Genomic DNA, 24,028 nt, shown 5'->3' on the forward strand with positions numbered 1-24,028 from the left:
GGTCAGCATTTTTTTTTTTTTCTGGTGGCAGTTTTGTAAAGTTCTAGCTCTCTCAAACTGGTTAGATTGTAAGGTCAAGTCACTCGGGTCGGTTGTCGGGTTAAGTCACCTCGGGTTGGTTCACTCGGGTCACTTTGGGTCGGGTCAGCTCGGGTCGGGTTGTCGGGTTGTCGGGTCGGTCTTCAACACATATAATTTCCACGAAAATTACAATATACCACGGTTTATACCTCATTGGACTTCCAATAAAACATTTTCAATGATGTGTACACCATGTCACCATTTTTGTATGAGGGAATGTCTAGAGGGATTTTGTGGGAATTTGATAGAGTGTAGATTCCTGTGTGTGTGTGTGTGTGTGTGTGTGTGTGTCTGTGTGTGTGTGTGTGTATGTATGTGTGTGATACCTTACAGGATACAAGATGTCGAGGAAGTGTGTAAATACACCGGACAATTTCTGTTATGTATGTGGGGAGCTGATATTTAAATCACAACGTCGATGTTTTACTCCACTTGTGAGGAAGTGTTATCAGTTATATTTTGGTTGCTGTGTAGGAGACCAGGATAAGAACTGGGTTCCTCACTACATTTGTTGTACTTGCGTGAAACGTCTGACTGGGTGGGCAAATGGTGGACGAAACATGAACTTCGCAGTACCGATGATCTGGAGGGAACCAAAAGATCATTCTTCAGACTGCTACTTTTGTATGACACAGATAAAAGAAATAAGCAGTAAATCTAACCACACAGTACAGTACCCTAATTTGCATCAGCAATTAGGCCAGTTCCACACAGTGCAGAATTACCTGTACCGGTACCTCCTCCTCATCTTACGGAAAATGAGGATTACGTACTTGAGGCAACTATTGAAGTTCCAAATGAAGATGATGATCCTACTTATGTAGGAAGCACATCTACATTGGATTCCCATCTGATAACTACGGGTGAACTAAATGACCTCATACGGGATTTAAAACTCTCCAATACACAGACAGAACTTCTTGATTCTAAACTTAAGGCTGGAATCTGCTCCATCGTGACACTAAAGTGTGTATTTTTCGAAACCTTCATACAGAGTTTCAAAACTACTATTCTCAAGAAAATGATTTAGTGTATTGTAATAATGTCTGTGCTGTGATGGATAGGCTTGGACATGCACATATAAGTACAGAGTGGAGATTGCTTATTGACTCTTTGAAAACTAGTTTTAAGGCTGTCCTTTTGCACAATAGCAACAAATTTCCTTCAGTGCCTTTGGCTTATGCAACTAATATGAAGGAAACCTATGAAAACATCGAAATAGTGTTAGAAAAAATTCAGTATGAGAAATACAAGTGGACCGTTTGCTGTGATTTACAAGTCATTTCTTTGTTAATGGGTTTGCAGCTTGGTTATACGAAATATTGTTGTTTCCTCTGCGAATGGGACAGCAGGAACAAAGCGGAACATTACATCAAGAAGGAATGGCCAACGCATGTATTAACTCCTGGACAGAAGAATGCTGTTTATTCCTCACTGGTGAGCCCTGATTAGATAATTCTACCTCCTCTTCACATAAAGTTGGGGCTCTTCAAAAACTTTGTTAGGGCAATGGACAAAAGTAATGCAGGATCTTGTTACCTCAAGGAAAAAATTCCTCCGGTTAGTGACGCTAGGGATTTTTGTAGACCCCCAAATAAGATGTTTGATTCGTGACCAAAAATTTGAGGATCTCTTAACTCTGATTGAGAAAGCATCTTGGTGTCCATTTAAATGTTTAACAGAGAATTTTTTAGGAAACAAGAAAGCCCCAATTTACCGTGAAATTGTGAGTGATTTCCTGCAATCATTCAATGAAATGGGTTGCAACATGTCCCTTAAAGTTCACTTTCTAGACCCCCACCTGCATTTCTTTCCTGAAAAGCTTGGTGCTGTTAGTGATGAGTATGGGGAACATTTTCATCAGGACATTTCCTCCATGGAGAAGAGGTACCAGTGACAGTGTAGTTCAAAAATGCTAGCTGATTACTGTTGGACACTTAAGAGATGTTCCAGAAACCAAACACAGAAGAAAGTCGACAACTAAAACACATTAGTTGAGGTAAGTAAGTGTCCATTTATTAAGAAGATACCACTCACTTCTTTTGTATTATTTATTAAGTAGATATAAAATGGTGACACGGTGTATACATCATTGAAAATATGTTTTATTTTAAATCCAATAAGATATAAACCATGCTTATATTGTAATTTTCGTGGAAGTTATGTGTGATTTTATCTGCACTAATGAATATTGTAAAATGAACAGTACACATAGCATATTTTTTTATATAAATATGTTTATTTCTCTAGATAGAATAATGCTATTCTTATGAAACTTAGAGGGCTTACTAAGTATAAATCAGGCTAACATACAATATAATTTGTGCGTTTATATACCTAAGGTACCCAAGCTACAAGTATGAAAATGGTTTTAAAAAAAGAAAAAAAGAAAAAGAAAAGAAATTTGAGGGGAAATTTTCCGAAAACACCTCTGTCACGGGAAAACTGAGGGTGATGGAGAAAAATTGATTGCAGATTCGAATTCTACGTGAAAAGTTCTATTAGAATCAGGCATTTTCTTCCGTGTGCCAGAGAAAAAGAATTTTTTTTTCAACTAGTGCAATAGGAACCATTTTCAAACTCATCAACCGTTATTCAACCCGGTTAATGTTGATCGCAGATATTAAAAATACTCACATCCGTATATTATTTAATACAAACGAAAATTTTACCTGCACATTTCTGCACAAACTATGTATAAACGATCGCGACAATTTGTGGTTCAATCGAACATGGTGGGGCTAGCACTTAGACAACTCCCCTTTTTTTTCGTTCTGTCCACGCATCTGATAGCTTAGAAAAAAAATTTCGCCTGCGCATTACTGCTCAAACGATGTGCAAACAATTGAGATAATTTTCTTTTGAATCGGACGTAGGGAGGTGCTACCAATTAGGTAGCCTATACTTTGTTATCGTTTTAGCGCGCCCGCAATTGTGTACAAACGAAAATTTCGCCTGCAAATTTCTGTACAAAACCGTAACAAACAAGTGCGACAGTTTGTGGTTGAATTCGACATGGTGGGAGGCCTATCAATTAGAGAGCCCATAGTTTGTTATCGTTTTTTTTTGGGGGGGGGGAACATTTATGTGCAAACGAAAATTTCAGCTGCACATTTATGTACAAAGGCGTACAAACAAGTGCGACAGTTTGTGGTTGAATTGAACATGGTGGGACGGCTAAAATTTAGACAGCCCCCCACTTTGTTTTCGTTCTGTCGGCGACCCTAATTGTGTACAAACGAAAATCTCGCCTGCACATTTCTTTATAACTATATTCAAACGATTGCGACAATTTGTGATTCAATTGCACATGGTGGGAGGGCTACCATTTAGACAGCCTCCCACTGTTTTCGTTCTGAGGTCGCCCCTAATTGTGTACAAACGAAAATTTCGCCTGCATATTTCTGTACAAACGATGTACAAACGATTGCGACAATTTGTGATTGAATTGAACATGGTGATTGGGCTATCACTTAGAAAGCCCCCCAGTTTGTTTTCGCCCTGGCGGCGCCCCTAATTATGTACAAACGAAAATTTTGCATGCACATTTCTGTACAAACGATGTAGAAACGATTGCGACAATTTGTGATTGAATTGGACATGGTGGGGGGCTATCACTTAAACAGCCCCCCACATTGTTTTCGTTCTGGCGGCGCCCTTAGTTATGTACAAACAATAATTTAGCCTGCACATTTCTGTACAAATGATATAGAAACGATTGTGACAATTTGTGATTGAATTGGAAATGGGGGGGGGGGCTACCATTGAGACAGACCTCACATTGTTTTCGTTCTGGCGGCGCCCTTAATAGTGTACAAACGAAAATTTGACCTGCACATTTCTGTACAAACAATGTACAAACGATTGCGATACTTTGTGATTCAATTGGACATCGTGGGGGGAGCTACCACTCAGACAGCTCCCCCCTTTGTTTTCATTCTGGCGGCGCCCCTAAGTTTGTTCAAACAAACATTTCGCCTGCACATTTCTGTACAAACGATGCACAAACGAATGCGACAACTTGTGATTGAATTGGACATGGTGGGGGGCTACCACTTAGACAGCCCCCATTTTTTCTGTTCTGGCGGCGCCCTTAATTATGTACAAACGAAAATTTCGTGTCCACATTTCTGTACAAACGAAGTACAAACGATTGCGACAATTTGTGATTGAATAGGACATGGTCGGGGGCTACCACTTAGACAGCCCCCAATTTTTTTCGTTCTGGCGGCGCCCCTAATTCCGTGCGAACATACATTTCGCCTGCACATTTCTGTACAAACGAAGTACAAACAATTGCGACAATTTGTGATTCAACTGGACATGGTGGGAGGGGCTACCACTTAGGCATCCCCGACTTTGTTTCCGTTCTGGCGGCGCCCCTAATTGTGTACAAACGAAAATTTAGCCTTCACATTTCTGTAGAAACAATGTAGGAACGATTGCGACAATTTGTCATTGAATTGGACATGGTGGGGGTATCACTTAGACAGCCCCACTTTGTTTTTGTTCTGGCGGCGCCCGTAATTGTGTAAAAGAAAATTTTCGCCTTCACATTTCTGTAGAAACGATGTACAAATGATTGCGACAATTTGTGCTTGAATAGGACATGTTGGTGGGGGGCTACCATTTAGACAGCCCCCACTTTGTTTTCGTTCTGACGGCGCCCCTAATTGTGTACAAACGAAAATTTCGCCTTCACATTTCTGTAGAAACGATGTACAAATGATTGCGACAATTTGTGCTTGAATAGGACATATTGGTGGGGGACTACCATTTAGACAGCCCCCACTTTGTTTTCGTTCTGACGGCGCCCCTAATTGTGTACAAACGAAAATTTCGCCTTCACATTTCTGTAGAAACGATGTACAAATGATTGCGACAATTTGTGCTTGAATAGGACATGTTGATGGGGGGCTACCATTTAGACAGCCCCCACTTTGTTTTCGTTCTGACGGCGCCCCTAAATATGTACAAACGAAAATTTCGCCTGCACATTTGTGTACAAACGATTGAGACCATTTCTGATTGAGTCTGATAAGGGGGGGGCTGTCTAAATGGACGTCTCCTTTTCACCTCTACTGTAATTAAATTCTTCCTCGAGAAAATCTGTAATCAACACTGTCAGTAGCTACGTCCTCGACTAATATACCATAACATGTACAGCTTTATTTTCGTACATTTTTCAACAGTTAACCAATTTAAAACTATCGCAAACAAGAATATGTAGTCAACTTCTTAAATACTTCGCTCGCCGAAACACGTTCAGCGCATGCAACAAGCAAAAACAACATGTTTGGCGTCTCACAAATGGAAAAGGGGGAAAAAAAGAGAAGGAAAAGCAGCACGGCAGTGCCTTATCGCAGTCAGAGCTGACAACATAGTTTCGGTCGTCACTAACGCGAATAGACCTACTAGCGGTGTACAAGAGTTATACAGTTACAATATACGTTGTGCCACAGTAGCGCTACAGGCGGAATGTGCACGAACTACAAATGAATATGTTCCCTTACAAGCATCAGTCACTGTTGCACCCTCTTTACATTCTACACATCCTTTTTTCTCCCACTTTTTGACCTTGACAAGCAGAAGTACCAGGCTTTCCGAGTTCACAACCATAAACTGTTTGTGTACAGAGTACGTTTTCAGTTCTTCGAATGACTGTGCGCGCGAAGAACAAGGGTGATGATCGGGCTACCGTATTCGGAAGTCAGAAACACCCGGTTGCAATAATAAATGTAAAATACAAATATAGAGCCTTGACAATGCCGTGAGGATGAATATATATATATATATATATATATATATATATATAAGGTGTATTAATATTGAATGTCACGTACAAGATAGTGATTCCCGAAGTCGCTTGAAGAAATTATATTTGTAGCATACTTTTAACACACATCTTAGCGAGATATAAGGGTCACTAAAAAAGTTATGTCGCTTTTCGTGGAGCTCTGTGTTCAATTAGCCCTCATAACCGTCAGTTGAATGTGAATGGAGATAAGGTGAAGGTCAGTTGTTGATGTCGGTATATCCAATCTACTACCTGGTTGTGGCGGTTCATTTACACCGTGAACATTCATAAGTATAGAGTGAGCATGGGACCTCCACAGAATATCATAAGGGCGTGTATGTTGTACAAGTTCAAACTGGGATTAAACGCCGCTGCAGCGGTGCGGGAGATATGCCAGGCCTTTGGTGATGGTGTTGTGACTACGCGGACACTGCAGCGGTGGTTTAACAAGTTTAAGGACGGTGACGAAACACTCGAAGACGCACCACGGGCCGGAAGACGAATATATGTACAAAATGAAGATCTTCAGGCAGCAATTGAGGCTAACAGTGGTCAGACGTGTAAGGAACTGAGACTACAATTCAGTGTGAGTGAAGAAACCATTCGACAGCAACTCCATTAACTTGGGAAGCACCACAAGTTTTGTCGATGAGTCCCACATGATTTGACTTCGGACCAAAAGGTAACGCCAGCAGTCACTTGTCTTTCTTTGCTGTCTCGTCTAAGGAAGGAGCTATTTCTGGACAGAGTGTTGACATGTGATGAGAAGTAAGTCTTGTACAAAGCTCCACGGCGCCGTCATCATTGATTAACATCCCATGAACCGGTTCCAAAACAGCCGACACCAGCACTGCACTAGCAGAAGGTCCTCCTGTGTTGTTTGGTGGACTGCTCGAGGCATCGTGCATCGTGAACTGCTACCAGCTGGTTAGAACATGACCGAAGCTGTGTACTGTCAGCGGTTTAGCCCTGCTCAAGAAAAACTCGAAATTCTGGAGTAAGCATTTCTGAATCACAAAGGGATCCTTCTACTACAGAACAACGCTAAAACCCACGTGACTAGGATGACTCGGAACACCATTCTACGTCTTGGATAGGAAACTATTGCATCCGCCATGCTCTCCGGACATTGCACCGTCCCATTATCACATGTTCCATTAGTAGGACAATCACCTTCGAGGACGCTAATTCAAGTTCTTAGTAGAGGTTCAAAATCCACTTGATACCTTCTTCGCTTGAGGGCCCAGCAAATTTACTGCAATGGAATCCATAGCCTTCCAGAACGTTGGCATAAGGTCGTCGATGCTGATAGGGATTTTTTATCTTCCAGATACTTCTGGAGTAAAGATGATATTGCGATTTCCAACTTTACTACTCAAGCTGTACGGTCGAATCTATTGGAAATTAAATAACCAACTTTTACATGATTGCCAGATCCAGTGTTTATTTATAGTTCACTGGAGATGTCTATGCGATCTGTTCCAACATTAATATGTGGTCAACATATTAAACAGCAAATTCGTGTGTTTTCCAAATTCGTCGCCAAAATTATCCGGACTTGCATGAGTTTATTTATGCTGTGCTTTGTGAGTTGTGGAACCAACCTAGTAGTGTTTCCAATATGATCGAGATTATGCCAGCGAAACACAACCTGAAGCGAATACAGGACACTCAATTTTTAATGTTTACATACTACCGCGGGCCCCGAGTCCTACTACTTTCTTTTACAATATTTTCGCAGTTTTGACTGCACACTTCTGCGACCCTCTTTTCTTACCTATCATTCTTCCTAAACTCCAGGAACTCTTTCCATTGTAAATAAGGGTACAACTTCGGGAGAAAATGGTCTCACCTATCGATTCTACGCACATATATTTACTCTAATAGAACCACATCTACATGTACTTACTGATTTTCTACTGCAAAGTGACTCTTCATACAAACATGCATTAATTATCTTACTGCCAAAGGTAATAAACCTTGTAGCATGGCAGACTATCGACTGATTATAAGCATAGACATCGACTATAAACTCTTCACGAAACTCTTGACATTTCGTATTAAGAAAGTGATTTTTTACCTCATATCAACCTTGCTCAAAGTGCACTCTAACCCAATCGCAATATACATTCAGCACTCGGAAAGATTCGTTATACGATCATCTACGCGTAGTTTTAATCTCTTTCCATGGAACTTGTAATGTGCGACTTTCTAAAGTATGTTCTTACTTTACTGATATCCGTTTTGCGTTACCTGTACCACGGCTCCCCGTCTGGACTGAAACTTAACGACCATTTTACATCCGTTGCGCTGAAAGGTGGGGTTCTGCCCTACCTGGAATTTTATTTTGTCCGGTACTAGAAGCTTTACTATAGAGTCTTTACCTTACCAACGATGTTCATCTTCATACTCTCCGTCACGTAAACGCTATTACCTACATGCATTATCTCTTCATTCTCTGTTTCACTGTCACAAAACCTGTTCAGGCCTTATAATACGTATAACTATTTTCTCATGTAAGCGAACTTCGACTTAACCTGTAAAAGTAACACCCTTCTTCTAGTCAATAATTTTCATACTTACCTTCCCAAGGATGTGTAACATTCATCTTATGTGTCCCCTTTCAACTTCGCCAACTACCTTCTAGGGTCATATTTCGCAGTCGTTACTGCAGATCTAGTGCATAAGTTTAACCAGAGCCGTTTACACACTTTTACATTATTTCAACGCACTCAATATTTGAATATTTGTCAGATCCAAACGGGCTTTTAAAACCCTCCTGCCTGCCACATATGCGCGCCAAATTGATTCATTATATGGTTGGTTCATTTTGCAACCTTACATGTTTCGCGTGCAACATAATGTCATATCTACTGCGAGTACATGGGGTCGCCAATCTTATCAATGATGTGTCAAATGTTGCGCTGTTTATATGATAAAAGCTCACCAATATAAGAAAGATATTGATGTTGGCTCTCTTATGACCCAGTGGTTTCTTATAGTACATAGTATTTGGCCAGGCAATAATCCAGAACACGTTTGCTTTTGTATCTCGTGTTGTCCACTCTAGTTTTTACAGGATATACTGGCGTGGTTGATTTTGCCAAGTGACAATTCTTCTACACTTGAAACCTAAATCACTCTTTAAAGCCTTACTGCAACAATACTTGTAACATATATTACCTTTATCTTATCAACGTTCATCATCTGATCAATGATATACAATTTGATGCCACGTTCATGAATCTTACAGTCCATACGGCAGAAGCACTGTATTGTTTAATTTAATTAACAATTTAACTCTCACAAGGATCAGGCTTTCCCACATAGTTCGGAGCTGCTCCGACATTTGTGACTTTTGTCCTCAAGCGGACACTCATCTTCTCCGTGGGTAAGTTGCCTTCTACACTGGTCTAGTGGCTAGCGAGTCCGCCTTTGGTATACAGAATCCCGGGTTCGATTCTCGGTGGGAAAGCCTGTTTGTGTCCCTGTCGAATTTAGTAAAGGTTACAGAAATCTTGTATACAAGGCAACTCGAGTGCTTAGCAAACTGAAGTATAAACGGTTGATCTTTTAAAAAAGCTGTTAACTTGCGCGCCTTTGGCGTGGAAGTCCCGGGTTCGATTACCGAAAGGAGCTTATGTGGTTCGGATTCCAAGTTAATCAGTAGATCCCGTCTCATAGCCTCGCTGCTGAAAGGAACGTTAAACTCAAAATCAAATCAAATCAAATCTTAAACATCAACATAGAAGCTGTGAAGCCATTAAAACGGCTCACTTGTCGATGTTGAGCGTTGTCTTTTTGGTTTAATCGTCCATTTTGTGACCACTATCTCTACAAGGCATACAAAAACTACATGCGGAAAAACAGTATACCATTCTTGAAAAGCAACATTTGTTTGCTGTTTTCTACAGGTCTTGTTAGACTATTAAGAATGTTCGTACACATTCTATATTATTTTTCCTTTTACTTTTAGAGTATTATATTCGTACTATGTGATGCTGTATTACGCACCACTGGAGCACCCAGAGGGGGTCCGTCGGATCACGACTCCCCCAAAACTTTCTAGCTCAACATACATCTGTACAATTTCTCAGTATTATACTTGTTTGTTAGGAAAATGGTTGATGTTGCATGAAAGGTTTTTCTTACACATCATCTCTACTCTTTCTCGTATAAAAGCAATCTAGTTCTATCATTTTCTTCTGGAAATATAGTTAGAAGTATTTTACAGTTACTTACCGTCTTTTCGGGTGTAGAATAATACTCCTTCAACACTATAGAGACATAGTGGCTTGCAGTGTTTGAGCCATCCCCCGAAAGCTTGGACCCATTCCAACAAAACTTTCTGGATGCGCGCATGCTTCGTACTAATGTATACCTTAAGTGCCCCCCTGGCCCTGGGTTGGATTCCCACTGGAAGAGGGGAAAATTTAATTTTACAATCATACACTTCAATTAGTCAGTCTCTTTTAGCTTAAAAAGCATAATTGGTGAGTAGAATGGGGTCATCTTGGTATATTTTAGGAACCAGATTTAGTGATTTTTTGTAACCAGATATAGTAACTTTTGTTCTCTTTTACGATCCCTTTTTCCAACCCCTAACGGAACATAGCAGAGCTTACATAAGAAAGGCTACGACTACTTTTAACCCCTTCGACGCAACCCCTATTTAACATAGCAGAGATTACACACAGCTTACATAAAAGGCTACGGCCACATTTAACTCTAGAAATTACTCAGAGTCTAGGCTACGGCATAGAAGCAGACTAGTACCAGATATTCCAACCCTTTATCACAGTCGACTATTTAACATGACATGTTAAATAGTCGTATAAAAGGCAGAATTTCGCAACCCCTATTTAACATAACAAGGAGTCTACGAACGATATGCGGTGCCACAAGTACCCTGTTGAACTCGTTTTTTCAATTCCTATTGAATATATAAGAGATTACATAGTAGGTCTTACACAAGAAAGGGTATGATTTGCAGAAATTACAGAGAATTTCATCACGTTTGTGAAAGAGTACGAGCATATTTTCCACTCTTATGTAAGATACACACGAAAGACTATCACTAGCACAAATTACATAGGAACCTCTCAACCCCGTATTTACAAACAGAAAGCTAGTCTAGAGTACAAGCACATTTGTCAACCCCTGTTTAACATAGTAAGGACCAGTGCAGGAAAGCAGAGATGGTTTAAAGGCTATGAAACGGTGAAACATATTGAGATATGGGGATTAAATAATACCTTGAAGTCAAGGGCCAAATATTTAATAGTATATAACTCGTAAACAGTACAACATAGGGAGTACCCAGAGGGAATTACATATTAAAATTCTGTTTTCACATTTAACAATGGAATATCGACTACTATATACTACAATAGTTGTGGCCTCGAAGTCACCGATTTTTCGCATAGCAGAAATGAATGTAGCTTACTCAAGAGAGGCTATGACTATTTTTTAAACCCCTACTTTAATATAGCAGAAATTATACCGCAACCTAATAAAAGACTATGACCACATTCCAACCCCCTTACACGGAGAAATTAAGGGCACATCTGGTGACCTCAAGATCAAAGTTCAAATATTTAACCGTGTTCAACTTCTAAACGGTATAACATACTAAAATTCTGTTTTCACATCTAATAATGGGACATTGACTACTACATACCACAAAAGTTGTGTCCTTCAGGTCAAAGGTAAAATATTTAACTGTATATAACTCGTAAACGGTACAACATATTAAAATTCTGTTTTCAAATAGGTAAGAAAGTAATTTCCAGGCTACCAATTTCCACGGTATTTATACTATACAGATATACCTATATAAAAAATAAACAGATAAAAATAATAAATATTTAATCCCTTACAGTACAACACACTATTAGCTTGGGAATATATAAAAGACGCATGAAACAAAAGAAAGGAATTACAACATAATACCCTGCTTTAGATAAGTATAGCCTAAATAATTAATTTTATAATACATACAGATTAATCCATTATGGTAAAGAATGAACCATAAAAGAGACTTTCTAACTAAATAAAGAGATAAAAACAATATTAAAGAATAGTAATACCACCCTTTCGTTGTGCTTATTTGGTGCAGTATTAAGAGGACCAAGCTTTATCTTAGACTTAATATTTAACTCTAGTTCTTTGTTTTTTAACTTGTGTTCTAGCAACAAATCTAAACATACAATTCGGAAATACCTGCAAACTTTAGCACGTACCGAGTTGTATCTCTATATGCTAATAATTGGAATTCTTGTCCTTCCTGCAAATTCTCTAATTTTCGACTGTATCTCAGTTTAAAATAAATTTGTATTTTTCCCATTAATAGAGTATCGATCTCGTTGAAAGTGTATTGGTTCCAATTAAACTATTCCTTATTCTTAAAAACGTTATCGACTACACGTACACTAGTGACACATGTAAAAGAATAACCATTAAAATAACATACTATTTGCTACCAAAGTAACAAAACTAATATAGTTTGGCAAATAAACAATTCTAAGCTCATTATGCATTGAGAAAAACAAAATCATTCTTTTTTTAGGTAATTCATATCGGATATAACTTTAAAAACATACTCTTATAACGTCCTTTTAGGTAACAAATAAGCTTATTTTTGGGGTGTTTTTTCTTAGCTACAATTGCACCTACATATATAAAAGGCTTAATCTCTCTAACAGTAAAAGCAAACATAAAATATTAAGACTCAATATTGAGTCCTCTCCAAAAATTAGAAAGCCAATCCTTTAGCTCTTCTTGCTGTTCTCGTTCTTAAATAACGACTAATAATTCTAGATATCTACTCTTTCTTTAGAAGTAGATATCTACATCTAATTCTAAGTCTTAGTAGTTCAAGACTCGCTGTACAAAAGAACGTAAATGCCAAAAACAATAATTACTCTAACAGTAGAGACAGAAGATAACAAATTGTGCCCAAGCGTCACAAAATAGAAAATACTATCGCTTAGAACTACAACCTAACATACAACGAAGTATGAAAATCTAACTAAGGCATAAACGTATTTTAAAAAATAAAATAAATGAAACAATTTCAAGGTGGCACTTACATGCTTTCTACAGCGAGTCTTCAATTCTAGATATCTACATATAAATCCATGTTAACCATGGCTAAATATTTTACCTTTGACCTCGACGTACCGTTTACGATCTTTGATTTCTGACCTGTATAAATCGTGTTAAAAGAGGCTCTATAGAATATATTTTGTAGGGGGTTAAAAAAAGGTCATGGTCTTTTATAATGGCTTATAATCTCTGCTATGTTAAATTGGGTCGAGAAAGCAATTTTTGCTATGTTACTTAGGGCTCGTTAGGAAGGTAATAGTCTTTCTTGTGTAATTTCTGCTGTGATAAAAATGAGCTGCTATATTCGAAAATCCCTTTATGCCGAGTTTCATGTAAATTGGTTAAAATTTTATGTAAGGGTGTATCCCTCATAAACTATAAGGTCTGGGTAAAAACAAATATGATATTAGTGATCAGCATGTTCAAAAACCTATATACCGAGTATTTATCAAATCGGTTAAATTTCTATAAAATGGCGTATCCCACATAAACTATAAGACCTAATTAAGAAACAAATATGATACTAGTGATTGGCATGTTCAGAAACCCCTATATACTGTTTTATAGAAAACGGGTATTTTTTAATAAAAGAGTGTATCCCACATAAACTATAAGACGTAGTTAAAACATGATCAGCGTGTTCAAAAATCCCTATTTACCAAGTTGCATGCAAGTCGGTTAAAAGTTTTATAAGAGGGCGTAAAAACTAAAATGATATTCATGTTTAAGCATTTCAAAAAACTTTCATATACCATGTTTCATGCAAGCCCTCTGTATAATAGGGGTTGTAAAAAGAGCGAAGTCTCATACCCGTCATAGCCTTTTTTGCTATGTTAAATAGTGGTTGAAAAAAGGATTCGCAAAAGAGAATGAGTTCTACGGGGTACTCATTTTACCACACCTGGTCGAATTTCTGCTAGTCATAGCCTTCTTTGTGTATGCTCGTACTCTTTTACGAAAGAGTGGTGAAAAATATGCTTAGTCCCTTTTACTACCCTTTTTCTCCTAGTCATAGCCTTTCTTTTGTCATTTCTGTTATATTCAATAGAGGTTAAATATGGGCCGTAAAGAGTTGTTAAAGAGAACGAGTTCTATGTGGTACTCCTTGCCATGTTAAATATGCCATAGCTTAAACTCTGTGTAATTTCTGCTACGTTAAACAGACGAAAACAGAGGTAGTGTTTTCGATGTTAAACACGTCATACACGACTTGAAAATTAGCTCAAGCCCATTTAAATTCTTTTCTCTAGGCAAGTAAAAACAGTAGAAATTCATGTTTATATAGTTTTTGTATAACTTGAAGTATTATTTTCGACATTTTACTATCCTTTACTAAGTAGTATTTTGTAATTGTTTATTTATATTACAAGTATAATACTAACATATTGACCACAGATGCTTGCTTTCACATTAAACAGTTCAGAGATAAAACGATTTAAAATGTTACTCAAGAATATTCATTTTTCCCCCAAATCTTATTATTGAAGCTGTGTATAATTCAACATGCGTTATTTAATTCCGAATTTGCAAAGCACATTGTGTGTATAATAATTTCTATAGGGTAGTCAAAAAGTGTGGAAGTGTTCTAATAAACGAGCAAATTATAGCCAAAGTAACAATGAAGATGAGGAATAGGGGTGAAGGAAAATGTTTAGGACATATCACAATGACATCTGCCATATTGAATTTTACGCAACTGCCTTAAACAGAAACCATAACATGTGATATATCATTTTAATAGCAAATTTTGATAGAAATAGGATGGTACTTTCATTTCTGATCTAGCACCCACCATTTCTAAGTTACGACTATTTCTTTGTTTTGACCCTAACAAAAGAGTCATACGGCAAGGAACATTCACTGTCATAGGACGAATTCAATGTGTTCTCCATTCCGGTCTAGTGTCAGATGGATTTTGAGTTCTCAATCACGCAAAATCTTGCGTAAAGTGTCGGCTGTAATGTTGGAACTTGTGTCCATAATTCTTTCCTTGAGATGATGAACATTTCTAATTTTCACTGCATACACAATAGACGTCACATGAACCTACAGGTAGTTATCCAGTGGGATAAGGTCAGGGGAACGAGACAGTATATCCCTGACCAAGTCACGCATTGTAGAATTGCTGATCGAGGTACTCATGGACATAGGTATCGTAATGGGGTCAGAACAGCAGCATGCTGGAAAAACGTAGGGAAGGGTGCATCTTTCTACAGCGTTGATGGCAAACTGTCCTCTAACATGCGCCGATAACCCATCGCCGTTAGGGTTCCATCTGCACGAGTCCCTACACGTCATACTACACTATCACCTTCCCAGGAACACCTGAGGATGTAAAACCAATGCGGATTACTATCCGACCAATACCACACGCTCTTTTTGTTAACGTTGTCTTACACGTAAAAGTGCCTCATCAGTAAACAATACGTTAGAGGCGAATGTGGGGTTTCAACGCAGTACTCTGTGGTCTATTGAGCAAATAGCAGACGACGATCTGGATTACCTTCTTTAAGGTCTTAGTGAAGTTCAACTTATAAAGATGTCATCTATTTACTAACATAATGCGCATTATTGATATCTGATCAATACCACTTTGACGGGCTACACTCAACGTATTTCTCTTGAGACTTTTGCTGAATAATGCCATCATTGCATCAGCTGTTACCGTGCTTGGTCTACCAATCTTAGGTCGAGCTACCACATATCCGATTTCTTGGAGCTTCTTTGAACACATTACTGAACACAGTACTGGTAATGTGAGTCCTTTCATCATGATGCCAGTTAATATCGAATGCAATCATCTTGGTGATTTGTTCTTCAGAGATAGCACCATTTCAATGCACTCTGCATGATTCAAGGCCATCTTCTACTACTAAGTCACCTACAACGATTCAAACAAAGAAATAGCCATAACATCGTAATGATTAACGCATTCAACTTCTATAAAAGTTTGCTATTATATAAATTGACATTACATGCTATGGTTTCCATTTAAGACGATTTCCTAAAATTGAAGTTGCCGGACGTCATTGTGATATGTTTCCAAAGATTTCCTCATTCCTATTCCCCACTACATTGCGACTTTCGTTATATTTTGCAGCATTTACCTCTTATTGCGGTGTTCACACAATTTTGGACCACCCTGTACGCACTGTACTTATCGTAAAGCAATACTTTGAAAATATACTGTAGATTTATCTCATCTATGACACAATATGATTGAGTCTTTTTTTCTAGAGATTCAGAAGAAATCCTCGTTGCAGTGCGTTATCAGAGAGCTTGAGGGCTCCACCCTATTTCCTTATCTATACCCCTCCGCAAGAAGTTAGAAAATGTAAGATTTTTTTAGTTACGATAAGAGTGTAATTATGAAGTTTAAAGATCTGAATTCTGGCAGCAGGTGGGCGCTAGGAAGAGATAAGTCAGAACCGGTAAACAGAGAATAATATCAAGCTTCGTGACTACGCTTTGTAGCTAAAACCTTCCATAGACCTGAATCGAGATTGCAGACTCCATATTAAAATAATTAAAATTTATGTCTGATCGCCGATAATTATTGCCTTTTAAAACTGTTTTCTTCGTATTAATTTTAAAGGCATGTAATTTTGTGATTTCATTATAGAGCCGCCACTGCTTTTTTGTCTAAAACAAAACATTATTTGCCTACAATGTTCATGTAAGTAATCAGATGCTTCTTAAAGATTGATATAATTACATATTAACTAATTTGCTTTTGAAGTTCCAATATTATTCTATAGCCTATACAGAGTGCCGGTTTATTTATCAATACCTATATATTCCAAATTAGAAAGTTATGTTTATAAGAATGATCATTAGAATATAAAATAGAGTATGATAATCTTTTGTATTGCAAACGAATTTATGTTATTATCATTTTACAAGGTATCACGTTGGACCTATAAGAGGCTAGTGGCTGATATACCTTTGGGAAAAAATGATAAATTCCAAATCTTGATCAAAGGGACTAAACAATCTGGAATAGTTTTATTGAAAGGCGTTCAAGTCTGCAATGGTGAAAGTAAGTAGTTAGAATCATTTAGTTACGAACTTGTTCATAAATATGTCTGGTATTAGAACATTATCTTATATCACATTTAAAGCATTTGCTTTCATATACTATTCAGGATTATTTGAAATCTAATGGAGTGCACAAAGTTTGGATAGTTTTGTTTTCCTTCATAAATCTTGTAATGCAAGGGGATATCTCATCTTACTAATTTACAACATGTTTTTCTTAGCTTAACATATTTGAAATTTCTTCTCAAATTTCAGAAACTTAGCCAAGGATCTTATAAAATAGAGGATCTGCCCTTACAACAAAATCTTGAAGCCATACGTCACAGTTTCGCCTACTCTGCCCACTCAGCCCAACAGGATAGCAATGTTTTGAGGCAACAATCATGGCGGAAACGAAAGTAGCCAATCAGGCGATGGTAGAAACGAGAGTAGCCAATCAGACGTGCCGATGCTCGGTTGCTTTTTGGCTTCACCGATTTAATAGGATGAAGATACATATGGGCAGATCCTCTATTTATAATATCCTTGAACTTAGCACCGTAAAGAACTAAGTCATTCCCATAGGTATCAAATTAAATGTAGTTATGAGAAATTGGATAAATGGGAACGAGAAATAATTTTCAGTGAATATATCACCGTCACTAAGCATTATGTTAAACGCATTACTTCGTCGTAATAATTGCTGAAATGATAGGTGTAAATGAATTAATGATAAGTGTCACATTCAATTAATGGTGATAGGGGGCACGGTGGCTCAGTGGTAGAATACTTAACTCTGGTGCAAGGGGTTCCTGGCTCGATTCCCAGCCAGGTATGTTTGTGGTGAACAAAATCGTGTCCGTGGGTCCCTCGAGGTACCTATTTGTTCCCACATTCTCATTCCACCAATTATTACGTCATCATCATTTACTTACCTTAATCATCCGTCTCCCTTAGCATAATCGTAGGGCATTAAACTGAACGATTTCGTTTCAATTCAATTCAACCAATAGTAATACACGTTGTTCAAAGTCGTTTATAGTCTAGTTGTGATAATATCAGTAAGTAAGTAAAAGAGTGGCCTACCTAGCGTAGTTGCTGACGTTCTCGTTTTTGGTGCGAGCAGTTCCAAGTTTCAAGTTTCGGCTACGTCATTCGGTCGGAAAAGAGCAAAAGCTTTTTCACGCTAGTCATCTTTAGTGAGGTTTCTCTCACTCATATCAGGCAAATAATGTTGTGATGGTTCCTAATATAATGCTACCAGCCAGCTTTCTTTCCTCTCCACTTCTCCGGCCAGTGTGATCGCCGAGGGACCTCATTCCTCATACGAGACAGGCTAACATGGTCATAGATGCCAAAAGCCCGGAAATTACTTCCTAAACCTAATCCTAAGTAAAAGTAGAGCTTGGATTGGTGTGCATAAGTGAACATTTATTCTATAGTTGTGTAGATCAAGCATAAATCTGTTTTTCATGTTACCATGCATAGTGGATCCACAGCATGTACTAAATTATATGAGTTATATAGTAATATTTTCTTACAAAGCAAATATTGTTGTAAGTATAGTTTTCTGAATGTCCGACAAAAGAAAATATTTTCTTACAGAGCTCTCACAGTCAATAACCGTAAAGAAGTCATGTATAACTGGCTGCATAATCAAATTATATTCTTCTTTAATGTATTCAAATGCTTTAAGGTACAATTAACGTATCTTGCTAGAAATGGTGCTTGGAATGAGACAGTTATCTGTTAATATCTCAAATACAGAATTATGGTTTTCTGAATCTCTTATTACTGGTGTTGATGTTATGAACATACCACGTTGTGAAACATAACTCTATAAACTGAGTAAGTTCAATTAAGCACGGTATATTTAGTATCTTTATATTTATCCCTTATCTAAACACTTAATCTGGAAAGAATTATATCACAATTATTAATTTTGAATTATTACATTACTAATACGTGGGGTGTTGCTAATACCCCATGTAAGAAAATAATGCCAATAATAAAAAAATCAACGCAACATAACATAACACAGCAAATTCGATAAGCATCTGACTCGAAGCAAAATCCCGCCGCGAACAAAGATTTACGTACAGGGTTTTCATCAAGTCTGGACGGATTTAATTTGCTTATAATTTTCATAAAAATGCTCATAATGAAATCAAATAAAGCGCAAACGGTAGCGGAAGGATTAATTTTTAGTTGGCAACACTGTTAGATAAGCGGCAACTCTGAACACGTTGAGAGAGGGAGAGGGAGGGCAAGGGTCAGTTTCTTACCTAATTCTATCCATTGTTCTTTTCATTGTTGTTTCAATGTTGACTGTTAAAAGTAAGTTGTAAGCTGTATTGGTGTGTGTGTCTTTTAAAGAAATAAATAAATGAAAAACTCCTCTGAGAAGACTATTTTTTTTTACCGTATCAAAGATGGCGTCGGTGAAAGAGAAAGCGCAATGTGTTCTGTGGTACGCAGAGCTAAAATCACCAATTCTGGTGTGTCGAAAGTTCACCAAAGAGTTCAAAAAGCCGGCACCGACTGAGAGTGTAATCCGAAAGTGGCATGCTAAGTTCTTGGAGACAGGAAGCGTCCTGGACCGTCCTCGAAGTGGGAGGCCGCCAACATCGCCTGCAACAGTTCCTTGACGAGAAATTCCGTAACCGATGGATTGGCCGCGGTGGCCCGACCGCTTGGCCGCCAAGATCAGCCGACCTTACCCCCTGCGACTTCTGGCTTTGGGGTCATGTGAAAACGGAAGTTTATGCAAAGAAGCCAAGTGGTTTGGAGAACTTAAAAGACAAAATCGGGGCGTCTGTGGCTGGCATTTCGGATCAAACACGGCGGAACACTGTGAGTGGATTACAGCGCCGCCTACGCGATTGTGTGGACGTAAATGGCGCCCAGTTGGAGGTGTGGCGGTGAATGAACTGAGCTGGTGCAGATTACAGGTAAACGTTTAATCCTTCCGCTACCGTTTGCACTTTATTTGATTTCAATATGAGCATTTTTATGTAAATTATAAGCGAATTAAATCCGTCCATACTTTATGAAAACCCTGTATTTTTCTCCCTGCCAACTGCAGGTCAGTAATTATTTTTTATCGTTTTTTGCAAAAAAATCAATTTATTATTTTATTGATCGTATATATATATATATATATATATATATATATATATATATATATATATATATATATATATATATAATACGATCAATAAAATAATGTTATATATATATAGTGCTTTTCGTAACTACATCCCGTGTGCAATTTAATGATTAAGTATTGTGAGTCATCTTATTTTTTCCTTATGCTTTGTAGAATAAGTAAAGCGATGGTGGACATCTGGGACCCGCGACAGGCAAATATGGCGGCCATTCCAAGATGGCAGACGAATGACATTTTTATTTGTCTCTATCTCGGTTATTTTTCATTCGATTTCGATCATCCTTATTTTAAACGAAAAGTCTTTAGCAGCTGTACTTTCATTTATTACGAAATTTCGGCTATCTACTTTAGTTTTCACCCAAAATGCAAATTTCATGTTTTTGGTCATTTCTTGTACTTTTTTCAATATTGTTGCAAAAGAAGTTTGAGATGATATTAAACTAACTGCGAATATGGAGAAATCAGTTTTATTGGATACTTAAGATGTACGAGATGTGATGGTGAAGGTCTTGGACTCTCCACTGGCAAACATGGTGGCCATTTCAAGATGGCGGACGGACGAAATTTAAACCCAACTCTGTCTCGTTTATTTTTTTTATCCGTTTTCGATTATCTTTTTTTAAACGAAAGTTTTAGCAGTTCTACTCTTTTGTTTGCTACAATTTTTCTACTATCTGCTTTAATTGTATCCAAAATAAAATAAAACGAGTATAGAACTATATAAAACTACGGTCTGCAGTTAACATTTTGAAAAACTAGTAGTACAGGAATAGAAAATATAAGCTTTATATACTTAAGACAGGGCAAGGGAAACTTATTACTAAATGATGCATATGTTAGTGCAAAATTATCATTATTATATAGTTACTATATATTATGTACTTAGATGTTAAAAATTGTCAAACTTGAAACTGAGTGAAAAATTCAACTTCATAATAGCATAGAGTCTTCGATGTCACTGTCATCATAATCCACTTCATCAAAGTTTGCAACATTCTCAGCCGAGCATGAGCACATTTCAGTACATAGTACATCCTTTTGCACACACTTGCAGGATACCACAGGGAGCTTGACATAGGAACAGTGTACTGATGAAAGTAGTCCTTGAGAAGCACAAGGCATGTTACACATGACAGGTAGGTATTCATTTTCCTTTACCATGCAGCCAAAGTCAGAAGTTGGGGGGTGAAATATTAGGTTGTGGAATGTGAACTCCTCTCCATATCATCGGTTGATAATGAGCTCTTCTTATAGCCGGGTGAAGGGCAACTTGAGTCGGAAGCATGTTTGATCCCTGAACTTGCTTTTTGGTAAACAACCACCACCTTAGCTCACTCAAGGTTTTAATATTTAGTTTTGGCATGTACACTGAACATATGTATTTCTCAAGTGCAGTGTATGTTTCATCCTCGATAATATCTGTTTGATTTAATGAGGCAAGAGCTTTGAGAATTTTGTCACTAAAATGTTTGAAGCTCTTCCAAAAAGTGTTTTCTTTTTTATTATTTATAACTGAAGTAACCAGTAGTGTCACATCCAAAAAGAGAATGCATTCACAGTAAAACTTCAACCCTTTTCTCAACGGATGAAAAATAAACGAGACAGAGATGGGTTTAAATTTCGTCCGTCCGCCATCTTGAAGTGGCCACCATGTTTGCCAGTGGAGAGTCCAAGACCTTCACCATCACATCTCGTACATCTTAAGTATCCAATAAAACTGATTTCTCCATATTCGCAGTTAGTTTAATCTCATCTCAAACTTCTCTTGCAACAATATTGAAAAAAGTACCAAAAAAAAAAAAAAAAAAAAACAAACCAAAAACATGAAATTTGAATTTTGGGTAAAAACTAAGTAGATAGCAAAAATTTCGTAATAAATGAAAGTATAGAGCTACTAAAGACTTTTCGTTTTTTAAAAAAAAGGATGATCGAAATCGAATGAAAAATAACCTAGATGGAGACAAATAAAAATGTCATTCATCTGCCATCTTGGTATGGCCGCCATATTTGCCTGTCGCGGGTCCCAGATGTCCACCATCGCTTTTCATATTCTACAAAGCATAAGGAAAAAATGAGATCACTCACAATACTTAATCATCAAATTGCACACGGACTGAGAATATTGGTAATTAGAAAACCCACTATAGGATGGAGGACAATTTATTTGGAGCATCCGTGATAACAGAGAAACCAGAAGAGGAAGAAAAGCGAAACTTGGCATGAAGCAACTATAAGTAGAGGGACATCGTTTTACGTACTAAACAACATCACCCAGTGAACAGTGTTGTCATCTCACTTTAAAGTTATATTTTTTTTTGTAATGGCAGTACGCCAAGTTATTACATATTTCAAATTACCATGTTAAACGAAAACTTGAAATACCATATTTATTATCCAGTGTTGCAAACTAACGGTGTTATATTATCACAAACATCCAAAGTTCGGAAGCCTCTATCATATATACAGCACAACGGAGATGGATAAGATAATGCACATCGCTAGTACCATAGCGGTGGATACTAATGGCCATGGTATGACTTGTTTTGAATAAATAACAACGAAGTTACGAGGGCTTGAAAATTTGATTTTTTTTCGAAAGGCTTTATTTCGAAAACATGCTTAGGTAAGTATTATATGCAATTACTTGTGTTGTTTTCAATTGGCAAACAAATCATTTTGCCGTTTACAGCACTACGATATTTTAAACCCTTCCGGAGATATGATAAACATTGATAAAGTTCGCAACACCGCTGAAAATGGCATATTTCTGGACAATATTTACTGATTGTTGTTTTCCTTCTCTTTTATAGCATTGCAGGAATAACTTTTAGTAGGTATAATTACAACAAGTCCTCACAATTACATGGTTTAAGCAGTGCTGCAAAAGTCAGCAATGCTTCTCATTGTCTCCGGAACGGTTTGAGATATCGAAGTGCTGTAAACAGCAAAATAATTTAACCCATCCATTCCAAATCACAAAAGTAACTAGATATGATACTTATCTAAGCTTTTTTCGCAATAAAACCTTTCGAAGAAAAAAAAATCAAATTTGCAAGCTCTTGTAACTTCGTTGCTATTCATTCAAAACAAGTCATACTATGACAATAGTATCCAACGCCAAGGTACTTCTGATGCGCATTGTCTTGTCTATCTCCGTTGTGCTGTATACCTGATAGAGGCTTCCAAACTTTGGATATTTGTGATATCATTACATTCTTACTTTGCAACATTGAATAATAAATGTGGTATTTGAAGTTTTCGTTTAACATGTTGATTTGAAATATGTAATAATCTGACGTAGTGTCATTTGAAAAATATAACTTTATACTGGGATGGCAACACTGTTCACTGAGTAGTCTTGTTTAATACGTAAAACGATTACCCCTCCTTATAGTTGCTTCTTGCAAAGTTTCGCTTTTCTCTCTCCTCTAGTTTCTCTGTTATCACGGATGTTCCAGATAAATTTCCCACCTTCTCTCTCTCTCTCTCTCTCTCTCTCTCTCTCTCTCTCTCTCTCTCTCTATATATATATATATATATATATATATATATATATATATATATATATATATATATATATATATATATATATATATATGATCGTACAATACATACTTATATATTACTACAACGTTCTTACGAAAAAGTACAAATAACGTACGACTTCACACTTAAAACATCAAAAATTGGCGTGAGAACGCTGGACAAAAGAATATATTTAAACATGTATCCTCCTAGTAATCAATAGTAACTGACAAATTATGATAATCCTGAAGAGAAGATGGGGATTCTAAAAGAGAAACTGTAATCTACAGATGAAGAACGTTTAGTGTTCAAGTTATTCTATACAGAGTTAT

General features: G+C 37.3%; 1 protein-coding gene across 1 annotated transcript in view; it reads left to right on the plus strand.

Moving 5' to 3' along the window:
- Positions 1–24,028, plus strand: part of LOC145673196 (uncharacterized) — a 401,214-nt gene that overhangs the window by 261,166 nt on the left and 116,020 nt on the right. Inside the window, exon 9 of the mRNA XM_081742667.1 lies at positions 16,889–17,024. Within this exon, the coding sequence (XP_081598793.1) occupies positions 16,889–17,024 (136 nt within the window). The remainder of the gene's footprint in view (positions 1–16,888; positions 17,025–24,028) is intronic.

Source organism: Thermobia domestica, chromosome 16 (assembly GCF_964235325.1).
Source record: "Thermobia domestica chromosome 16, izTheDome1.hap1.1, whole genome shotgun sequence".
NCBI classification, from domain to species: domain Eukaryota; kingdom Metazoa; phylum Arthropoda; class Insecta; order Zygentoma; family Lepismatidae; genus Thermobia; species Thermobia domestica.